Source organism: Camelus dromedarius, chromosome 9 (assembly GCF_036321535.1).
Source record: "Camelus dromedarius isolate mCamDro1 chromosome 9, mCamDro1.pat, whole genome shotgun sequence".
Lineage (NCBI taxonomy): Eukaryota > Metazoa > Chordata > Mammalia > Artiodactyla > Camelidae > Camelus > Camelus dromedarius.
In genome coordinates, this window is record NC_087444.1 from 77,398,973 (window position 1) to 77,415,181 (window position 16,209).

The 16,209-nt window shown below is 47.7% G+C and overlaps 1 protein-coding gene across 4 annotated transcripts in view; it reads left to right on the plus strand.

Annotated features, from left to right (window-relative positions):
• LILRB4 (leukocyte immunoglobulin like receptor B4) overlaps window positions 1-15,993 on the plus strand; it is a 20,129-nt gene extending 4,136 nt beyond the window's left edge. Inside the window, exons 1-8 of one of the 4 annotated variants that reach the window (XM_064489816.1) lie at window positions 5,052-5,776; window positions 5,918-5,953; window positions 6,143-6,427; window positions 6,573-6,875; window positions 8,626-8,742; window positions 14,059-14,111; window positions 14,946-15,065; window positions 15,260-15,993. In XM_064489816.1, coding sequence (XP_064345886.1) covers window positions 5,743-5,776; window positions 5,918-5,953; window positions 6,143-6,427; window positions 6,573-6,875; window positions 8,626-8,742; window positions 14,059-14,111; window positions 14,946-15,065; window positions 15,260-15,406 — 1,095 coding nt within the window. In that variant the 5' untranslated portion in view covers window positions 5,052-5,742 and the 3' untranslated portion in view covers window positions 15,407-15,993. Of the gene's footprint in view, window positions 1-5,039; window positions 5,777-5,917; window positions 5,954-6,142; window positions 6,428-6,572; window positions 6,876-8,625; window positions 8,743-14,058; window positions 14,112-14,945; window positions 15,066-15,259 lie in introns of those variants that run through there. The other 3 variants (XM_064489817.1, XM_064489819.1, XM_064489818.1) reach the window with 3 other exon arrangements.
• The last annotated feature ends 216 nt before the right edge of the window (window positions 15,994-16,209 follow it).

Here is a 16,209-nt window from a genome sequence, read left to right on the forward strand (position 1 = left end):
GAGCATGTTGACAAAGGTGTCATTTTTTTTAGACAATATGACAGACATCACCCTCATAACGACTAATATTTGTGATGCATCTATGCAGTGACATATTTTATGAGAGTAAAGATGCACAAGTAGAATTTACAAAAAGAATATAGATCATTTTTTTTCAAACATGAGATTAAATAAATGAAGGAAATTGTAAGAAGCACGAGTCTAAGATTATTCTTTCACACACATAATTTTCAAGAGGAGAAAACACGTATTCTTCAGGGGGCGTCACTAATTTTAGCTTTATAAATAAGGAGAAAGGAAACGTTTCTCTCGTACCCACTATGGTGGGAATGTGTAAGGAGACGGTGGGCATTTCGCTGAGGATGGAAACCACAGGGTCTGTGGAACACGGGCACTGTTCTCACTGACTCCCACTTGTGGACTCATAAGTCCACTCGCTGCTTTTGGTAAATGACATGCTTCTATTCATAACTTCTGTCTATTTTCCATACAATATAGTGAGACGGCATGAAGAAGGGTGGAGAAAGCCATAGCCTGCAGTGGGCACTGGATGAAGTGGATCTTCATCAGACAAAAAGCATTGCTCCTGGTCTGTCATAGCAAGTACATCCCATTTTGGCATTGGGGGTTCCCTCAAAACTTGATCAACACTGTCGCATCAGCATCTCCTGAATCCAGCCACACAATGAGCCACTGCCCAGATGAGAACCTGGGTCCAAACAATTTGCCCAAAATCACAGAACTGCATATCAAAAAGTATATCAAAAGAATAAATTACTTAAGAATAGACTTAACCAAGGAGGTAAAGATTGACATTCTGAAAATGATAAAACATTCATGAAGGAAATTAAAGATGAAATAGAAAGATATTTTGTGTTCTTGGATTGGAAGGATTCATATTGTTAAAATGGCAATACTACCCAAAGCAATCTACGGATTCAATACAATCCGTATCAAAATATCTATGACATTTTCCACAGAAACTAACAAATAATCCTCAGATTTATATGGAACCACAAAAGACCCCAAATTGCCAAAGTGATCTTAAAAATAAAAAACACAGCTGGCGGTATCATGCTCCCTGACTTAAGACTATACTACAAAGCTACAATAAACAAAACAGCACGGTAGTGCCATGAAAATAGACACGCACGTCAATGCAACAGGACAGAGAGCCCAGAAATGAGCCCACATACCTCTGACCAATGAATCGATGACAAAGGAGACAAGTCTGTACAGTGGAGAAGGACGATCTCCTCAATCAGTGGTGCTTGGAAAACTGGACAGCTCCATGCCAAAGTTTACAACATTTCCATACCACATATGAAAATAAACTCAAAGTGGACTAAGGACCTAAATGAAAACCTGAAACCATAAAACTCTCAGAAGAGAACATAGGCAGATCACTCTGACAAATCCTAGCAGCATTATTTGGATCTATCTCCTAAAGCAAAAGAAATAAAAGCAAAACAAAACAAATGGGACCTAACCGAACTCAAAAGATGTTGCACAGCAAAAGAAACCATTACCAAAATGGAAAGACCAGCTACTGAACAGAAGACCATATTTACAAGTGATAGGACTGACAAGGGGCTAATATCCAAAATATACAATCAGCTCATGGTACTCATTGTAAAAAAGAAAAACCACAAACAACCCAGTTAAAAAGTGGGTGGAACACCTGAGCAGACATGTTTCCAAAGAAGACACGCAGGCGGCTCACAGGCACACAAAACGATGCTCAACGAGGCTAATTATTAGGGAAGCTGAAATTAAAACAATAATGGGATATCATCTCACACCTGTCAGAATCTTATCAAAAAGGTCTACAAATAATAAACGTTGGTGAGGATGTGGAGAAATGGGAACCCTTGTACACTGTTGGTGGGAAGATAAATTGGTGCAGCCACTATGGAGAACAATACGGAGATTCCTCAAAAAACTAACAACAGAACTACTGTATGATCCAGCAATTCCACTCCTAGCTATATATGTTGGAAAAAAAAAAACACAAATTCAAATGTTTATAGCAGCACTATTTATAATAGCTAAGATCTGGAAACAACCCAAGTATCCATCAACAGATGAATGGATACAGAAGATGTGATACATATCTATACATACACAGTCTGGAATATTACTCAGCCATAAAAAGAATGATATTCTGCTATTTGCAACAACACAAATGGACCTGGAGGGTTGTATGCTTAGTGAGATAGGTCAGACAGAGAAAGACAAATATGCTCATGTTCTCACTTATATGTGGAGTCTAAAAAATAAAATAAATGAATTAAGATAACAAAACAAACTCACAGAGAGAACAAACTAGTTGTTACCAGTAGGGAGGTGGAAGGCGGGAGGGACAAGATAGGGTTATGGGACTAAGAGATACAAACTATTATGTATGAAATAGATGCGCAACAAGGATAAATCGCACAGTCCAGGGAAATACAGCCATTCTTTTCTAATAACGTTCAGTGGACTATAATACGTAAAATGGTCGAATCACTATTTTGAACACCTGAAACTAATATAAAATTGTAAATCAGCTATACTTCAATTTAAACAACAACAATACGTAAAAACGGCAGACCTGAGGCTTTTCCCTCAAGTGAATGTTAATCCAGATTTCTACATCAGGTCCATCACAGTGTTTTTAAGTTGTGCTTGGAATCCTACACATTTAAACACTAAAGAAGAATAGGTTTAATACTTTGATAAAAAGTTTATGTTTTAGTCTTTCATGTTTAATTGGTTTAATCAGTTAATCTGATGGGGACATTTGGAAAAGGAACTGAAGTGTGTGAAGCAGACAGAGTTAAGTCACTAGAAAACTTGTCGTGGGCCGTCTTGTCTGTCCCTGGCCTGGTCTCTACGAGGCAGCTTCCAGTGTGAGTGCTCCCTCCCGCCTGGACGTAGCCCTCTCCTGCTGTCTCAGACAGCAGCCTGACACACTTTAAACCTGGCTGTCCTCCTCCTACTCCTATTTCAGGGTTTTGTCCAATCTTTCTTCTGTAGCTTTCTTATTATCCTGTTTTTATATTGCCCTCCTTTAAGATAATATTGTCTCCTGACCTTCACTGTAACTGCTGAGAAATACGTCACCCAAAGTCCCACTAGGAAGGCTTCCAGTGGGAGCTGAGCACTGTGTCTGGCTAGTGAGTTCACCAAAATGCTGCTGCGAAGAAAACTCAAAGGTTCCACGTCAGAACCCAGGAGTCGGGACGCCTCCCCTAGTTCAGGAACGACGCGCTCACCAACCTGGTCCAGCTTTGACCGGAAGTGCACGGGTGTCCAAGTCCACAAGCAACCACCATCTCCCCACTCTTCCTCTCATCCATGTGGAAATAGTGAGAGTGTGAGGGTGATTTCAACATGGGGTCACGGACAGCCCCAGCCCCTCTGGTGGGTGCCGAGATGGATATCTCATCCAGTGGCCCTTAAATGTATACGAAATGGAATGTATCAATGTGAGTTTTTAATTAGCATACGTTTAATGTTGAATATTTTAGAGGCATATATTCTTAAATTGCTTGCATGCAGAAGACTGCATTTTAAGCCCAGGTAGACCTCTTCCCTCCATTGGTGAGCTCTGTACCACGAACACGTTCTACAGGACATCACTAGACTTTGTCTGAAAGGGACCATAGGAAGTCACATCGCAGAGATATTTCCAGTTTGGTTCAGGACACCGCAGTGAAGCAAATATCACAATAAAGGGACCGCTACAAGCTTTCTGGCTTCCCAGCACATATCAAAGTTATGTTTACACTGTACTGTAGCCTATTCAGTGTGCAACGGCATTATGTCTAAAAGAACCCCCAATTTACATACCTTAATTTTGAAATCCTTTAGTTTTAAAAATGTCAAAAGAACTGCAATAGTAGCATCAAAGGTCACTGGTCACAGATCATACTAAATATCATCATAATGAAAAAGCTTCAAATATATGCAAGGATTACCAAACCGTGACCCAGAGACATAAAGTGAGCAAATGCTGCTGGAAAAGTGGCCAAGAGACCTTCTCTACACATGCTTGCCATAAACCTTTAAGCTGTAATAAAATAAAATGAAATAAAATGCAGTATCTGCAAACCACAACAAGTACACCTGTAGATGGCTGTCCGTCGCAAGGTCCGCCATTAACAGGGTCACTCTGCGCCGCCCACTCCTGCTGCAGGTTCCCCCCTCACACACCTGACCTCTCATAGAGGTCTCTCCCAGGGCTGTCCTGGGAGTCAGGCTGGTGCGGCCCCTCCTGCCCGGCGGGGTGCACTGTCTCAGACTTAGCATCTGCTCAGCGTTGCGCCATCAGGGATGGTCCAGTGGGAGCCTCACTCCCACATGTGGGGCAGACGCCCATGGCTGACGACACTGGATTAAGTCTGTATCTTGCAACACAGGTGACATTGCTCAGTGCTGACCAGGGGCTTGGGTCAGTAAGCAGAGATAGCCCAGGGTCCACCCAGAAACAGGGGGAAGGGGGGCCACAGCTTCAGCCTTCACCTGGAGCCCTGACCCTTCCCACCTGGGAGGACCTGAGGGCCCTTTTCTGCCCACACAGGTGGGAACCACCTCCCTGTGACTCACTGCGGGTCCCAGGCACTCAGCTGTGTCCTCTTTTCTGTCTCATGGTTCCATGTCTCTTTCAGAAAACTCCACGTCTCTTTTTCTGAATATGACTATTCATACGTATTTCAGAAATATTATAAGTAGCGCTTACTGGTATTTGGAGCAAGCGAGAGCTCTTGAGTGCGCGCACAAAGCATGCACCTTGAGTGTGGACACCATGGTCCCCTCATGTCCCAAATCCATCATGTCTTAACCTGGTGTGACAATTAACAGTGACTGACCCCTCCACGCACTGGGATCTGTTTACCCTACAACTGCCCAGAGGAGGGCAGGTCATGACAACATGACATCACCAAGGGTACAGACCAGGAAGTCGGAGGTTCCTGTCCCAGATCACACAGACAAGGACAGATGGGTATTTAAAGGTCATCTTTTTCTTCAAAATCAGAGGTCCAGCCGAAATCACTGTCCCCTGAAGTTTATAGGCAGGACCAGAGGATGCGGAAGAGAGATCTGTTCAAATAAGAAGGGGCACTGAAGAGGCAAGAATGACTCAGGGGCTTGTTCCCAGGAAGCTGTGGTGGACGCCGTTGCGGACGCTGTTGCAAGAAAGAAGAGAGAAGTCTGTGATGGGGGCAGTGACGGAAATGAACCCACACTCCGGGGCCAGGAGAGGAGTCGTGTTTCCTGCCCTTATTTCCCGGTGCTTCTCCTCTGTGCTCATTGCCCCCTTGACCTCCACCGAGCTGTACTTAGACGTTCAATGTGCGTCTCTGCTGATCTGAGCTCTGCAGACCAGCAGGAACCTGCATCTGCCCTGAAGATGTGAAGGTGAGCCGGGTCCATGGTGAGGACCCCGCAGGACTGTGCTGATGGACGGCTGAGGACGATGGAGGCCCCACACGGAGGATCTGAGAGGGAAGGGCGTGGCCTGGGCACCCTCACCTGCAAGGGGCGCCTCAGGAAGACACCGGGTCTCTTTGCTGATCTGTCATGGAAACGAGAGCCAGGCTCTCAAGAAGGGGCAGTTCCCCTTCCCGTGGGGCTGCTGACGTGACAGCCCCGTGACGGGGAGGACCAGCCTCTGAGCGGACACACCCTGTGGGTCTCCGTGCTGAGGGCACCGTGTCTCCTCCATCTGCACAGCCTGGACCACAGGGAGGAGGCGCCATGACCCCCACGCTCACGGCCCTGCTCTGTCTCGGTGAGATTGAGGAGGGGAGGGCGGTCCTGGTCTGGGAGCCAGGCCTGCTCTGTCAGGAGACCCCAGGGCTCAGGACGCTCAGGGGAGGGGAGGTTCTGCTCAGGGTTCAGGGTGAATCTCTCACAGGGACCTCTCTTCCAGGGCTGAGTGTGGGCGTGAGGACCCAGGTGCAGGCAGGTGGGTCTGTGCCCAGGTGTCCCCGCTCCCCCCTCCTCATTGTGGGGACGGGGCAGCCCCTCCCCGGGCAATGGGGATGGGGAACAGCAGCTCTGGGCTGAAGGAAGGGGAGGCTGGGGGCTGTGGGGCTGAGAGCTGGGGGATGGGGGTGGGAATGTCTTGTGACCCCAGCCTCTGATTTCCTTCCAGGGACCCCCCCCAAACCCACCATCTGGGCTGAGCCAGGCTCTGTGATCCCCTGGAATAGCCCTGTGACCATCTGGTGTCAGGGGACCCTGGGGGTCCAGGTGTTCCAACTGTATTCAGAGGGAACCACAGAGCCTTGGGACAGACAGCCCCCACTGGAGCAAGGGGACAAGGCCAAGTTCTCCATCCCACACATGGCAGAGCACTACACAGGGAGACACCACTGTGACTATTTAAGCCCCACTGGCTGGTCAGAGCGCAGTGACCCCCTGGAGCTGGTGATGACAGGTGAGAGGACACTCAGGGGTCCCAGCCTCGGGCTCTGCCCTCAGGAAGGGGGGCTGCTCCCAGGGCCGTGTCCCTCTCACAGCCCAGCCCTGGGGGAGGTGAGGGAGCCGTGAGCCCCACTGAACAAGCGGCCCCTTCTCTCTAGGAGCCTACAGCAAACCCAGCCTCTCAGCCCTGCCGAGCCCCGTGGTGACCTCAGGAGGGAACGTGACCCTCCAGTGTGGCTCACAGGAGGGATTTGACAGGTTCATCCTGACTAAGGAAGGGGAAGACAAGCCCTCCGGGGCCCTGGACGCACAGCCACAGCCCAGCGGGCAGACCCAGGCCCTGTTCCCTGTGGGCCCCGTGCCCCCCAGCCCCAGGTGGACGTTCAGATGCTACGGCTGCTACAGGAGCAAACCCCAGGTGTGCTCGGCCCCCAGCGGCCCCCTGGAGCTCCTGGTCTCAGGTGAGGAAGTCCTATCCTGGCCCCTCTGTGTCCTCATGATCAGTTCAAGGCCTGGCCCAGGAGAGCCCCTGTCTGGTATGGAAGTAAGGGGGCTCCAAGGGCAGGTCCCGGGAGGATCATGCAGAGGGAGACGCACCCCTGAGAGGTGTGAGGGGGGCCCTCCCGGGGGGGGCCTCCCAGCTCTCCCCTTCCTCGTGCCCTTCCCCAGAGCTCGCCAAGGGTGTGTAGGGAAGGCCGCGCTGGGGTTAGGGGTGGACACAGCAGGTACAGGAGGAGAGTGTGATCAAACACGGGGTCTCTGTGGGGAGCTCCTGTCCCTCGCCCTCTTCTGGTCCCCTTCCCAGGACCCTCTGGGGGACCCAGTCCCACCTGTATTGGCCCATCTCACAGCTGTGACTCAAGGGCCTCGCTGGGGCAGGTTGAGAGTGTGTCTGAGGATCTAATGCCCCCTCATTACTCAAGCACAGGCTTGTGTCCCCGGGGGGCTGGGAGTTGGGGCAGAGATGCCAGATTGACCACAGGGCTCTGGGGTTCCGAAGCTGCCTGGCTGAAGGGTGGGGGTTCATGGAGGGGGAGGTGTTGGGGCTCAGCCTGGAAGAGCAGCAGCCCGGCTGCCGTGGGCAGAAGCACCCCCGCCCTCACCTCCTGTCCTGGCCTAGTGTGCATGGAACCCACTGAGGGGATGCCCAGCGCTCTCTGAGAAGCTGGTTTGGGGCAGCTCCCTGACCATCTGGGCCCCAGCTTCTCCATTTGCAATCGAGGAGAATTCTGGCTCAGCTCTCGAGGGGCATCTTAGTTCTGACCCTGCAGGTGACTGTCTCAGGTGCAGGAGGTGGGCAGACAGGGTTGGGTTGTCAAGGGCCCAGGGAAGAACAGAGCGCTGAGAACCCTGATGTCATAGTGCTTTTCCATCAACCCCGTGGTACTCAGCCTGACCTTATGGAGGTGTTCTCGTGACAAAAATCAGAATCAAACAACAAGAAGCAAGGGCTGGGAGGTGGGGCTGCAATGCAACCCGAGCCCTGCCGCTTCCCAGCCGCGGGCGCGGGCAAGTCCATTCCCTGTCTGAGCTCCCTGTCTGAGTTCCTTGTCTGTGAAGTATGTCTCTTACCTGGGGCTCTCCTGGGCAGGGCCCTCAGAGGTTCGCTAAGAGATTTAGGTGAGACCATGGAAGTGACAGCCCTCTGCATGGGACGGGCCCACCCAGACGCTCACCCTTAAGTCCAGGCAGGCCCTGCCTGGAGGTGTGGGGTCTGCAGGGAGGAGGACAGCTCTTGGCAGGACTGGGGACTGGGGACGGCACAGGGTCCATTCTAAGCAGACCCGCTTCTGAGCACTCTTGTTTTGGTCCCCCAAAGCCTCTGATGGTTGGAGAATGGGAGCAGCTCAGAGAGGCTGCGACACATGAGGACCAGGGGACAGGCCACTCCAATCAATAAGGAGTCCCCAAACCCAAAGCTGGCTGACAGCCTGGAATGCAGCATGAGAACAGCACAAGGGCACCTGCAGTCCCAGGGTCCAGTACCAGCCTTGCCACTTCCGGGCTGGGTGACCTGGGACACACGATTTACCTCTCTGAGCCTCAGTTTACGTGTCTGCACAATGGGTGGTGTTGGGAGGGGCATTCACATGTTGTAGGTTTGTTGTGAGAGTTAGAGATGAATGCACAGACCCCAGCACGTGCCTACAAACAGTAGGTGCTCAGTCAAATGGCATCATCGGTTCATTCATTGCATCCTTTGTGCCCAAGGTCTTGGAAAGTACCAGAAAATTTTGATTGGGGTCTCTGTGACCTTCGTCTTGCTGCTCTCCCTCCCCCTCATCCTCCTCATCCGACACAGGCAGCAGAGCAAACGCAGCAAGTCAGGTGGGTAGAAGATGCAGGGTCTGGTCTACCTGGGAGGGGAGCCCTTACTCCAAAGATCTTTCAACTGGCTTCGTAGGGAACCATCCAAAATGTGGCACCAAAAACATGGCCAAACGCTCAGTTTTGAAAATTCTAAAATTAAAAAGTCCAAAATTTGTAGGAAGTTCTTTCCCGCCCAACTTCCACTCCATAATCTTGGACAGTGATCTGGGGCTCCCGGGAAGAGTGATTGGGAGGGGAGGGGTCCTGCCTGGAGGTAGCAGGGGTGGGGGTACCCAGGACCTGAGGGACCATGCTGGAGATGGGGGGGGGGAGTCACAAGAAGGTGTTATTGCCAACCAGGAGCCCAGAGCCGTGGGGAGTCGGCACAGTGGTGAGGGGTGGAGGAAGACGTGGAAGCAGTTGGGAGGTTAGTTGCTTTGAGAAAATATGTACATATATTGGGGATAATGGGAGCCAAGATGCTCCAGCTTTGTGAAGGGATTTATATATATGCAAAGGCAGTCGGCAAGAATAAACCCTGAGGTGTTCTACAGGATTTAGAAATGTCAGTATAAACTCATTTTTAAAGTACAGGCATAGCAGTAGTTATGGGTGTAAGTGTTATCAAGTCTGGGCACACCCGTGTGACCACATCCATCCCAGCTATGTCCACCAGTAGGACCCAGACACAACGACAGCCCAGTAGCCATGAGCAAACCTACCTTCCATTTTGGTTTCTAAATACAATCCCCTGTTACAGGGTATTAGGGCCCATTAAGGAATTTTTTATTCCATGTTGGGACGGGGGGAGTACCGAGCATCTTGTCATGCCAGAAAGTGCAAAAATTCCCAAAGAATGATGGAGACAAGTCAAAATGACACAGGAGCCAGCTGAAAGGAACTCCCTCTGGGAAAATCAAGAATAAGCTGAGCATCCGGGTAAATGAGAAAACTGGATTACAGTGCACTGAATGAAACAGAAGTCCTTCAGTCCACAGAGATACACGCAAGTGAGCGAAGGCGTAAGCGAGCAAATAAACGGGGAAGAGGAGAAAGCTTTAGAGTAGAATGCCGACTAGTCACTGCAGAAGGAGCAACAAACAGTTCCACGGCATCTGACGAAGACACAAACATCTATCCCCAAACCAATCAAGCTTTAAGGGAAAGCTGAAGGCGACGCCTGGCAGGTACTCGCTTGGCCAGGTGGTCAGAGGGCACATCACCAGGGCTAGGAAGGGTGAGCGTCCTAGGCTCCTGATACGGATGGAGACCACCACAGCCTCATTTCTGGGATGCTCATCCAAGAATGCATGGCCTGAGTCTGGTCGGCAGTGGACCAGACTTGGAGGGAACCAGGTTGGGGCTCCCCCTAGACAACATGAATCCCGTATCCTTGAAGGCGGTCATGGCCACAAGGGACAGAGAGAAACTGAGGAGACTTCCAGATTCCGGGAGAGTAATAAACAGGACAACCACAGGCAACATAGATTTCTGGGTAAAATTCTGGACCAAAGGGAAAAAAAGAGGCTCTCAGGCAGTTGGTCAAAAATGAATTGGGAGTGAGGATTTCGGGAAAGTGTTGCATCAGCGTAGACCTCCGAACAGGGAGTTTAGGGTCATACAGACAAGTGTTTGTGTCTATGGGAGGCACACACTGATGTATTCAGGGTAATGACGCATTATATCAGAAAAACGATCTATCTATCTATCTACCTACCTACCTACCTACCTACCTACTTATCTATATATCTATGTATCCACCTATCTGCCTACATTCATGTGTATGTATATAGATACATACATAACAGATCTCTCTCTCTCCCCATCCCCCATCCACTCATGTCATTCTACACCTGCATCTCCATCTCCATCATTACACCTACTTTTATGTCTATCTCTATGTCACTTTGGTAAAGTATTACTAAATCAGGAATATAGGTCAAGATGATGTGGGGAAAAACAATTCCTAAAACTTTTCCTGTAAAATAATAAAATTAGCATAAAATCATTTAGAATGTGGAGAGTTAATAAGAACAGCCTTAGAATTTTGAAAAATGTTCTTTTGGATTCATAAATCTTATTTAAATCATCCATGCAAGTTATGTGTGTTCCAGTTTACTCCTGTTTACCTTGAATTTCCAAATGGACAGGGCTGGGGCGAGGGGTGTATGATCTTGTGAGGGCTCAGATCCCCTGAGATTTTTTTTTTACTTTTTTTTTATTGAGTTATAGTCATTTTACAATGTTGTGTCATATTCCAGTGTAGAGCACAATTTTTCAGTTATACATGAACATACATATATTCATTGTCACATTTTTTTTCACTGTGAGCTACCACAAGATCTTGTATATATTTCCCTGTGCCATACAGTACAATCTTGTTTATCTGTTCTACATTTTGAAATATCAGTCTGTCCCTTCCCACCCCCTGCCACCATGGTAACCACAAGTTTGTATTCTATGTCTGAGTCTGTTTCTGTTTTGTATTTATGTCCTTCCTTCCTTCCTTCCTTCCTTCCTTCCTTCCTTCCTTCCTTCCTTCCTTCCTTCCTTCCTTCTTTCCTTCCTTCCTTCTTTCCTTCCTTCCTCTCTTTCTCTCTTTCTTTTAGATTCCACATATGAGCGATCTCATATGGTACTTTTCTTTCTCTTTCTGGCTTACTTCACTTAGAATGACATTCTCCAGGAACATCCATGTTGCTGCAAATGGCGTTATGTTGTCATTTTTATGGCTGAATAGTATTCCATTGTATAAATATACCACTTCTTCTTTATCCAGTCATCTGTTGATGGACATTTAGGCTGTTTCCATGTCTTGGCTATTGTATATAGTGCTGCTATGAACATTGGGGTGCAGGTGTCTTTTTGAACAAGGGTTCCTTCTGGATATATGCCCAGGAGCAGGATTCCTGGCTCATATGGTAAGTCTATTTCTAGTCTCTTGAGGAATCTCCATACTGTTTTCCACAGTGGCTGTACCAAACTGCATTCCCACCAGCAGTGTAGGAGGGGACCCTTTTCTCCACAGCCTCTCCAGCAGTCGTCATTTGTGGACTTTTGAATGACGGTCATTCTGACTGGTATGAGGTGATACCTCATTGTAGTTTTGATTTGCATTTCTCTGATAATTAGTGATATTGAGCATTTTTTCATGTGCCTATTGATCATTTGTATGTCTTCCTTGGAGAATTGCTTGTTTAGTTCTTCTGCCCATTTTTGGATTGGGTTGCTTGTTTTTTTCTTATTATGTCGTATGAGCTGCTTATATATTCTGGAGATCAAGCCTTTGTCAGTTTCATTGTTTGCAAAAATTTTCTCCCATTCCATAGGTTGTCTTTTTGTTTTACTTATGGTTTCCTTTGCTGCGCAGAAGCTTGTAAGTTTCATTAGGTCCCATTTGTTTATTTTTGCTTTTATTTCTATTGCTTGAGTAGACTGCCCTAGGAGAACATTTTTGAGATGTATGTGAGATAATGTTTTGCCTATCTTTTCTCTAGGAGGTTTATTGTATCTTGTCTTATGTTTAAGACTTTGATCCATTTTGAGTTTATTTTTGTATATGGTGTAAGGGAGTGTTCTAGCTTCATTGCTTTACATGCTGCTGTCCAGTTTTCCCAGCACCATTTGTTGAAGAGACTGTCTTTATTCCATTGTATATTCTTGCCTCCTTTGTCGAAGATTAGTTGACCAAAAGTTTGTGGGTTCATTTCTGGGCTCTCTATTCTGTTCCATTGGTCTATATGTCTGTTTTTATACCAATACCATGCTGTCTTGATTACTATAGCTGAACAGTATTGTCTGAAGTCTAGGAGAGTTATTCCTCCAGCCTTTTTCTTTTTTTTTTTCAGTAATGCTTTGGCAATTCTAGGTCTTTTGTGGTTCCATATAAATTTTATTATGATTTGTTCTAGTTCTGTGAAATATGTCCTGGGTAATTTGATAGGGATTGCATTAAATCTGTAGATTGCCTTGGGCAGTGTGATCATTTTAACAATATTGATTCTTCCAATCCTGGAGCATGGGATATCTTTCCATTTTTTAAAGTCTTCTTTAATTTCCTTCATCAATAGTTTATAGTTTTCTGTGTATAAGTCTCTCTCTTTTTTTAAATCGATTTTTATACATAGTGGCTAACATTTGTAAATATCAAACTCCCAAATTTATCCCTTCCCACCCCCTTTCCCTGGTAACCATAAGATTGTTTACTATGTCTGCAAGTCTGTTTCTGTTTTGTAGATGAGTTCATAGTGTCTTTTTTTTTTTTTTTTAGATTGCACATGAGTGATACTATATGGTATTTTTCTTTCTCTTTCTGGCTTACTTCACTTAGAATGATGATTTATAGGTTCATTCATGTTGCTGCAAATGGCATTATTTTATCCTTTTTATGGCAGAGTAGTATTCCATTGAATAAATATACCACAACTTCTTTATCCAGTCATCTGTTGCTTCATTTAGGTTGCTTCCATGTGTTGGCTATTGTATACAGTGGTGCTATGAATACTGGGGTGCAGGTATTTTTTTCGCATTGGAGTTCCCTCTAGATTTATACCAAGAAGTGGGATTGCTGGATCATAGGGTAAATCTATTTTTAGTGTTTTGAGGAATTTCCATAATGGTTACACCAAACTACATTCTGACCAGCAGTGTAAGAGGGTTCCCTTTTCTCCACACCCTCTCCATTTATCTTCATAAACTTTTAAGTGATGGCCATTCTGACTTGTGTGAGCTGATACGTCATTGTAGTTTTGATGTGCATTTCTCTGATAATTAGTGATATTGAGCATTTTTTCATGTAACTATTGGCCATTTGTAGTCTTCATTGGAGAAATGCTTGTCTAGATCTGCCCATTTTTGGATTGGATCTGTGTATAAGTCTCTTAATGCAGCCCTGGAGGCTGGGTTCTGGGGTAGTTTAGAAGATAATTTCTAACTTTGTGTAGGTGCTTCAGATCTTGAAGCTAAGACCAGAGCCCCCCAGGAAAGGTAATTTCTCCCCAAAGAACTTCCCCCAACTGGCCAGCTCCACCTGTAGCTCTTCCACCTAAGGTTCTTGTTTCTCCCCACTCAGCCCCAGCTCCATGACTCATGTCCAAGAGAAGAATCAGGGTAATTGGAGAGGATGGAGGTCCTGGTGGGAGATGGGGCAAGGGGCCTGGGTGGGAAGGGCTCTGGGCTTCGGGATGAGGAGGCGTGAACACTTCTCTGTCTCTGTGAGCCCAGGCACCTCCCTGGCCCTCGCTGGGTCTCAGGCTCCCCACCTGAGGGTGAGAGGGGTGTGCAGGGCTGCAGGAGTTCAAGAATCTTCGCATGAGACAGAATTTTATCCTCCAGACGCTGCCATGAGAGAGACCCTGACTGAGGAGGACAAGCAGGTGGAGAATCGGGTGAGCCCCCTGCCCTGTCCAGGGCCCCCACACAGTCTTCCAAATAAGCTAAATCCTCGGATGCTTCTTCCTCCCGTCACTCAACTCTCAGCAGCATCTGACCTCAGCCTTCCTCTTGAAAGGTGACACCCTCGGGCTGCTGGGACCCCACTTCTCAGTGGGGCTCTCCTGACACCACGTGGGTCCCTCCTTCTTGGTCCCTCTACTTGGGTCCTTGTAACGGTTAGTGTGTCCATATCCCCTATGGTATTGCGCCCAGGGACAGTTGTACAGTGTGTGTGCAGCACAGTAGAGTTCAGGGTTTGAGATCCTAAGGGTGGGGTCTGAGAGGTGCGCCTTTTCTCACTCGCACCAAGGCCCCTGTAGACTGGCCTGTCCCTGTACTGGGACCCCTGCCCTTCTTTTTCTCTGTTTGCTCTTTTTTCCAGTCTCATGGATTTAGACGCAGTGGAACTGCACAACAGTGTGCCTTGGGTGTAACATCTCCCATTTCCCCTCAATGCTCACCACCTCCAAAAAAAATCCAGTATTTACTCAGTTCTTTCTTTCTCTTGTCCCCACGTCAACGCCCAGACATTTAGGTATTTAGTGTGTATGTATGTATGTATATGGATGAAGTGAATGAATCAAAACCAAACAAATGTCCTTCAAGACGCCTAGTTTCCCCTGCACGAGCTCATTCATTTATTCAGTCAGTGAACAAGTGTTTGTTAGGGATCTGTATTTGGCAAGGCTCTGCCTTAGCCTGGGTGACATAAACATGAATGAAAATGTGTCTGAGAAAGGGAGTCATATGGTTGGATTTATGTTTTAAAGTCAACTCTCTGGCTTCAGGGCAGAAACCTAACTGAAGAGGGACAAAAGCGGAGGCAAGGAGAGGAGTTCCACCCGCTCACGATCTCCCCGCCGCAGAGCCCTGGTGGTGGAGATCCCCAGGGAGCGACATACGCCCAGGTCAACCACTCAAGACGCCAGCACGGGGTGGACACCCTTCCTCCCCCGTGTTCAGAGCAATAGCTGGACACAAAGGACAGACAAATGGGGGAGGAGAGGCAGATGGACAGTCGAGGGGGTTTTTCTGTTCCAGGTGCCCTGGCTTTTTCCCTACCTCAATCACATACCTGACTCTCACCTCCCTGCTCCCCCAGGCTGCCGTGTCTGAAGCCCCCCAGGATGTGACCTATGCCCAGCTGACCCACTCGACCCTCAGACGGGAGACGACCGCACCCCCTCCCTCCCAGGCGGGGGAGCCCCCCACAGAACCCAGCATGTATGCCACACTCGCCATCCACTAGCCCAGGACAGGACACCGACTCCCCACTCCCAGGAGGGAGACCGCAGGGACCCCGGGAGGCAGGGGGGCTGCCCCATGGACACACATCTAATGCCCTGAGCCCAGGGATCTTTCATAAGCAAGCAGGATACCCTGGGGCTTTAGAAGTCACCCCGTGCTGAAAACCAAGATAAACATTAACTCTATATTTTTAGAAACAAAGCAATACACTTCTAAATAACCGATAGGTGAGAGAAGAAAACCGCAATTGAAGATAGAACTTTTTTCACGTCACTGGTAATGCAAATCTTACACAGCGACACAGACTGTTACTTAAGTGATAATGCCAATGGTGTATGTCAAGATCAATCGGGAAAACTAAGTGCCTAAACAATATTACCTTAAAAAACGAAGAAAGCCAGAAAACCGGTGATCTAGATATATAGAAGTCAGGAAAAGAAACAGCAAATTCGCCCCATGACAACGGGCAAAAGGCTATACTAATAAGAAAAGTGTGTATTTACATGGAAAGAACTAAAAAAGAGGGAAATATCAATTCTATTAATCTGCTCAGGCTGCTAGAACAAAATAAAAAAGCATAGAAATTTATCTTCTCACAGTCTGGAGGCTGGAAGACCAAGTCTAGGGCGCCTCATGTGTGGCTCCTTTTTCCTTGGGTGTGGACGCCTGACTTCTCGCTGTGTGCACGCGACCCTAGCTTGGAGTGAGTGTGTGCGCGTGTGTGCGCGCGTGCATGTGCAGGAAGAGAGAGAGCTCTGGTGTCTCTTCTTACAAGGCCACTAACCCTATCTGACCAGGGCTCCA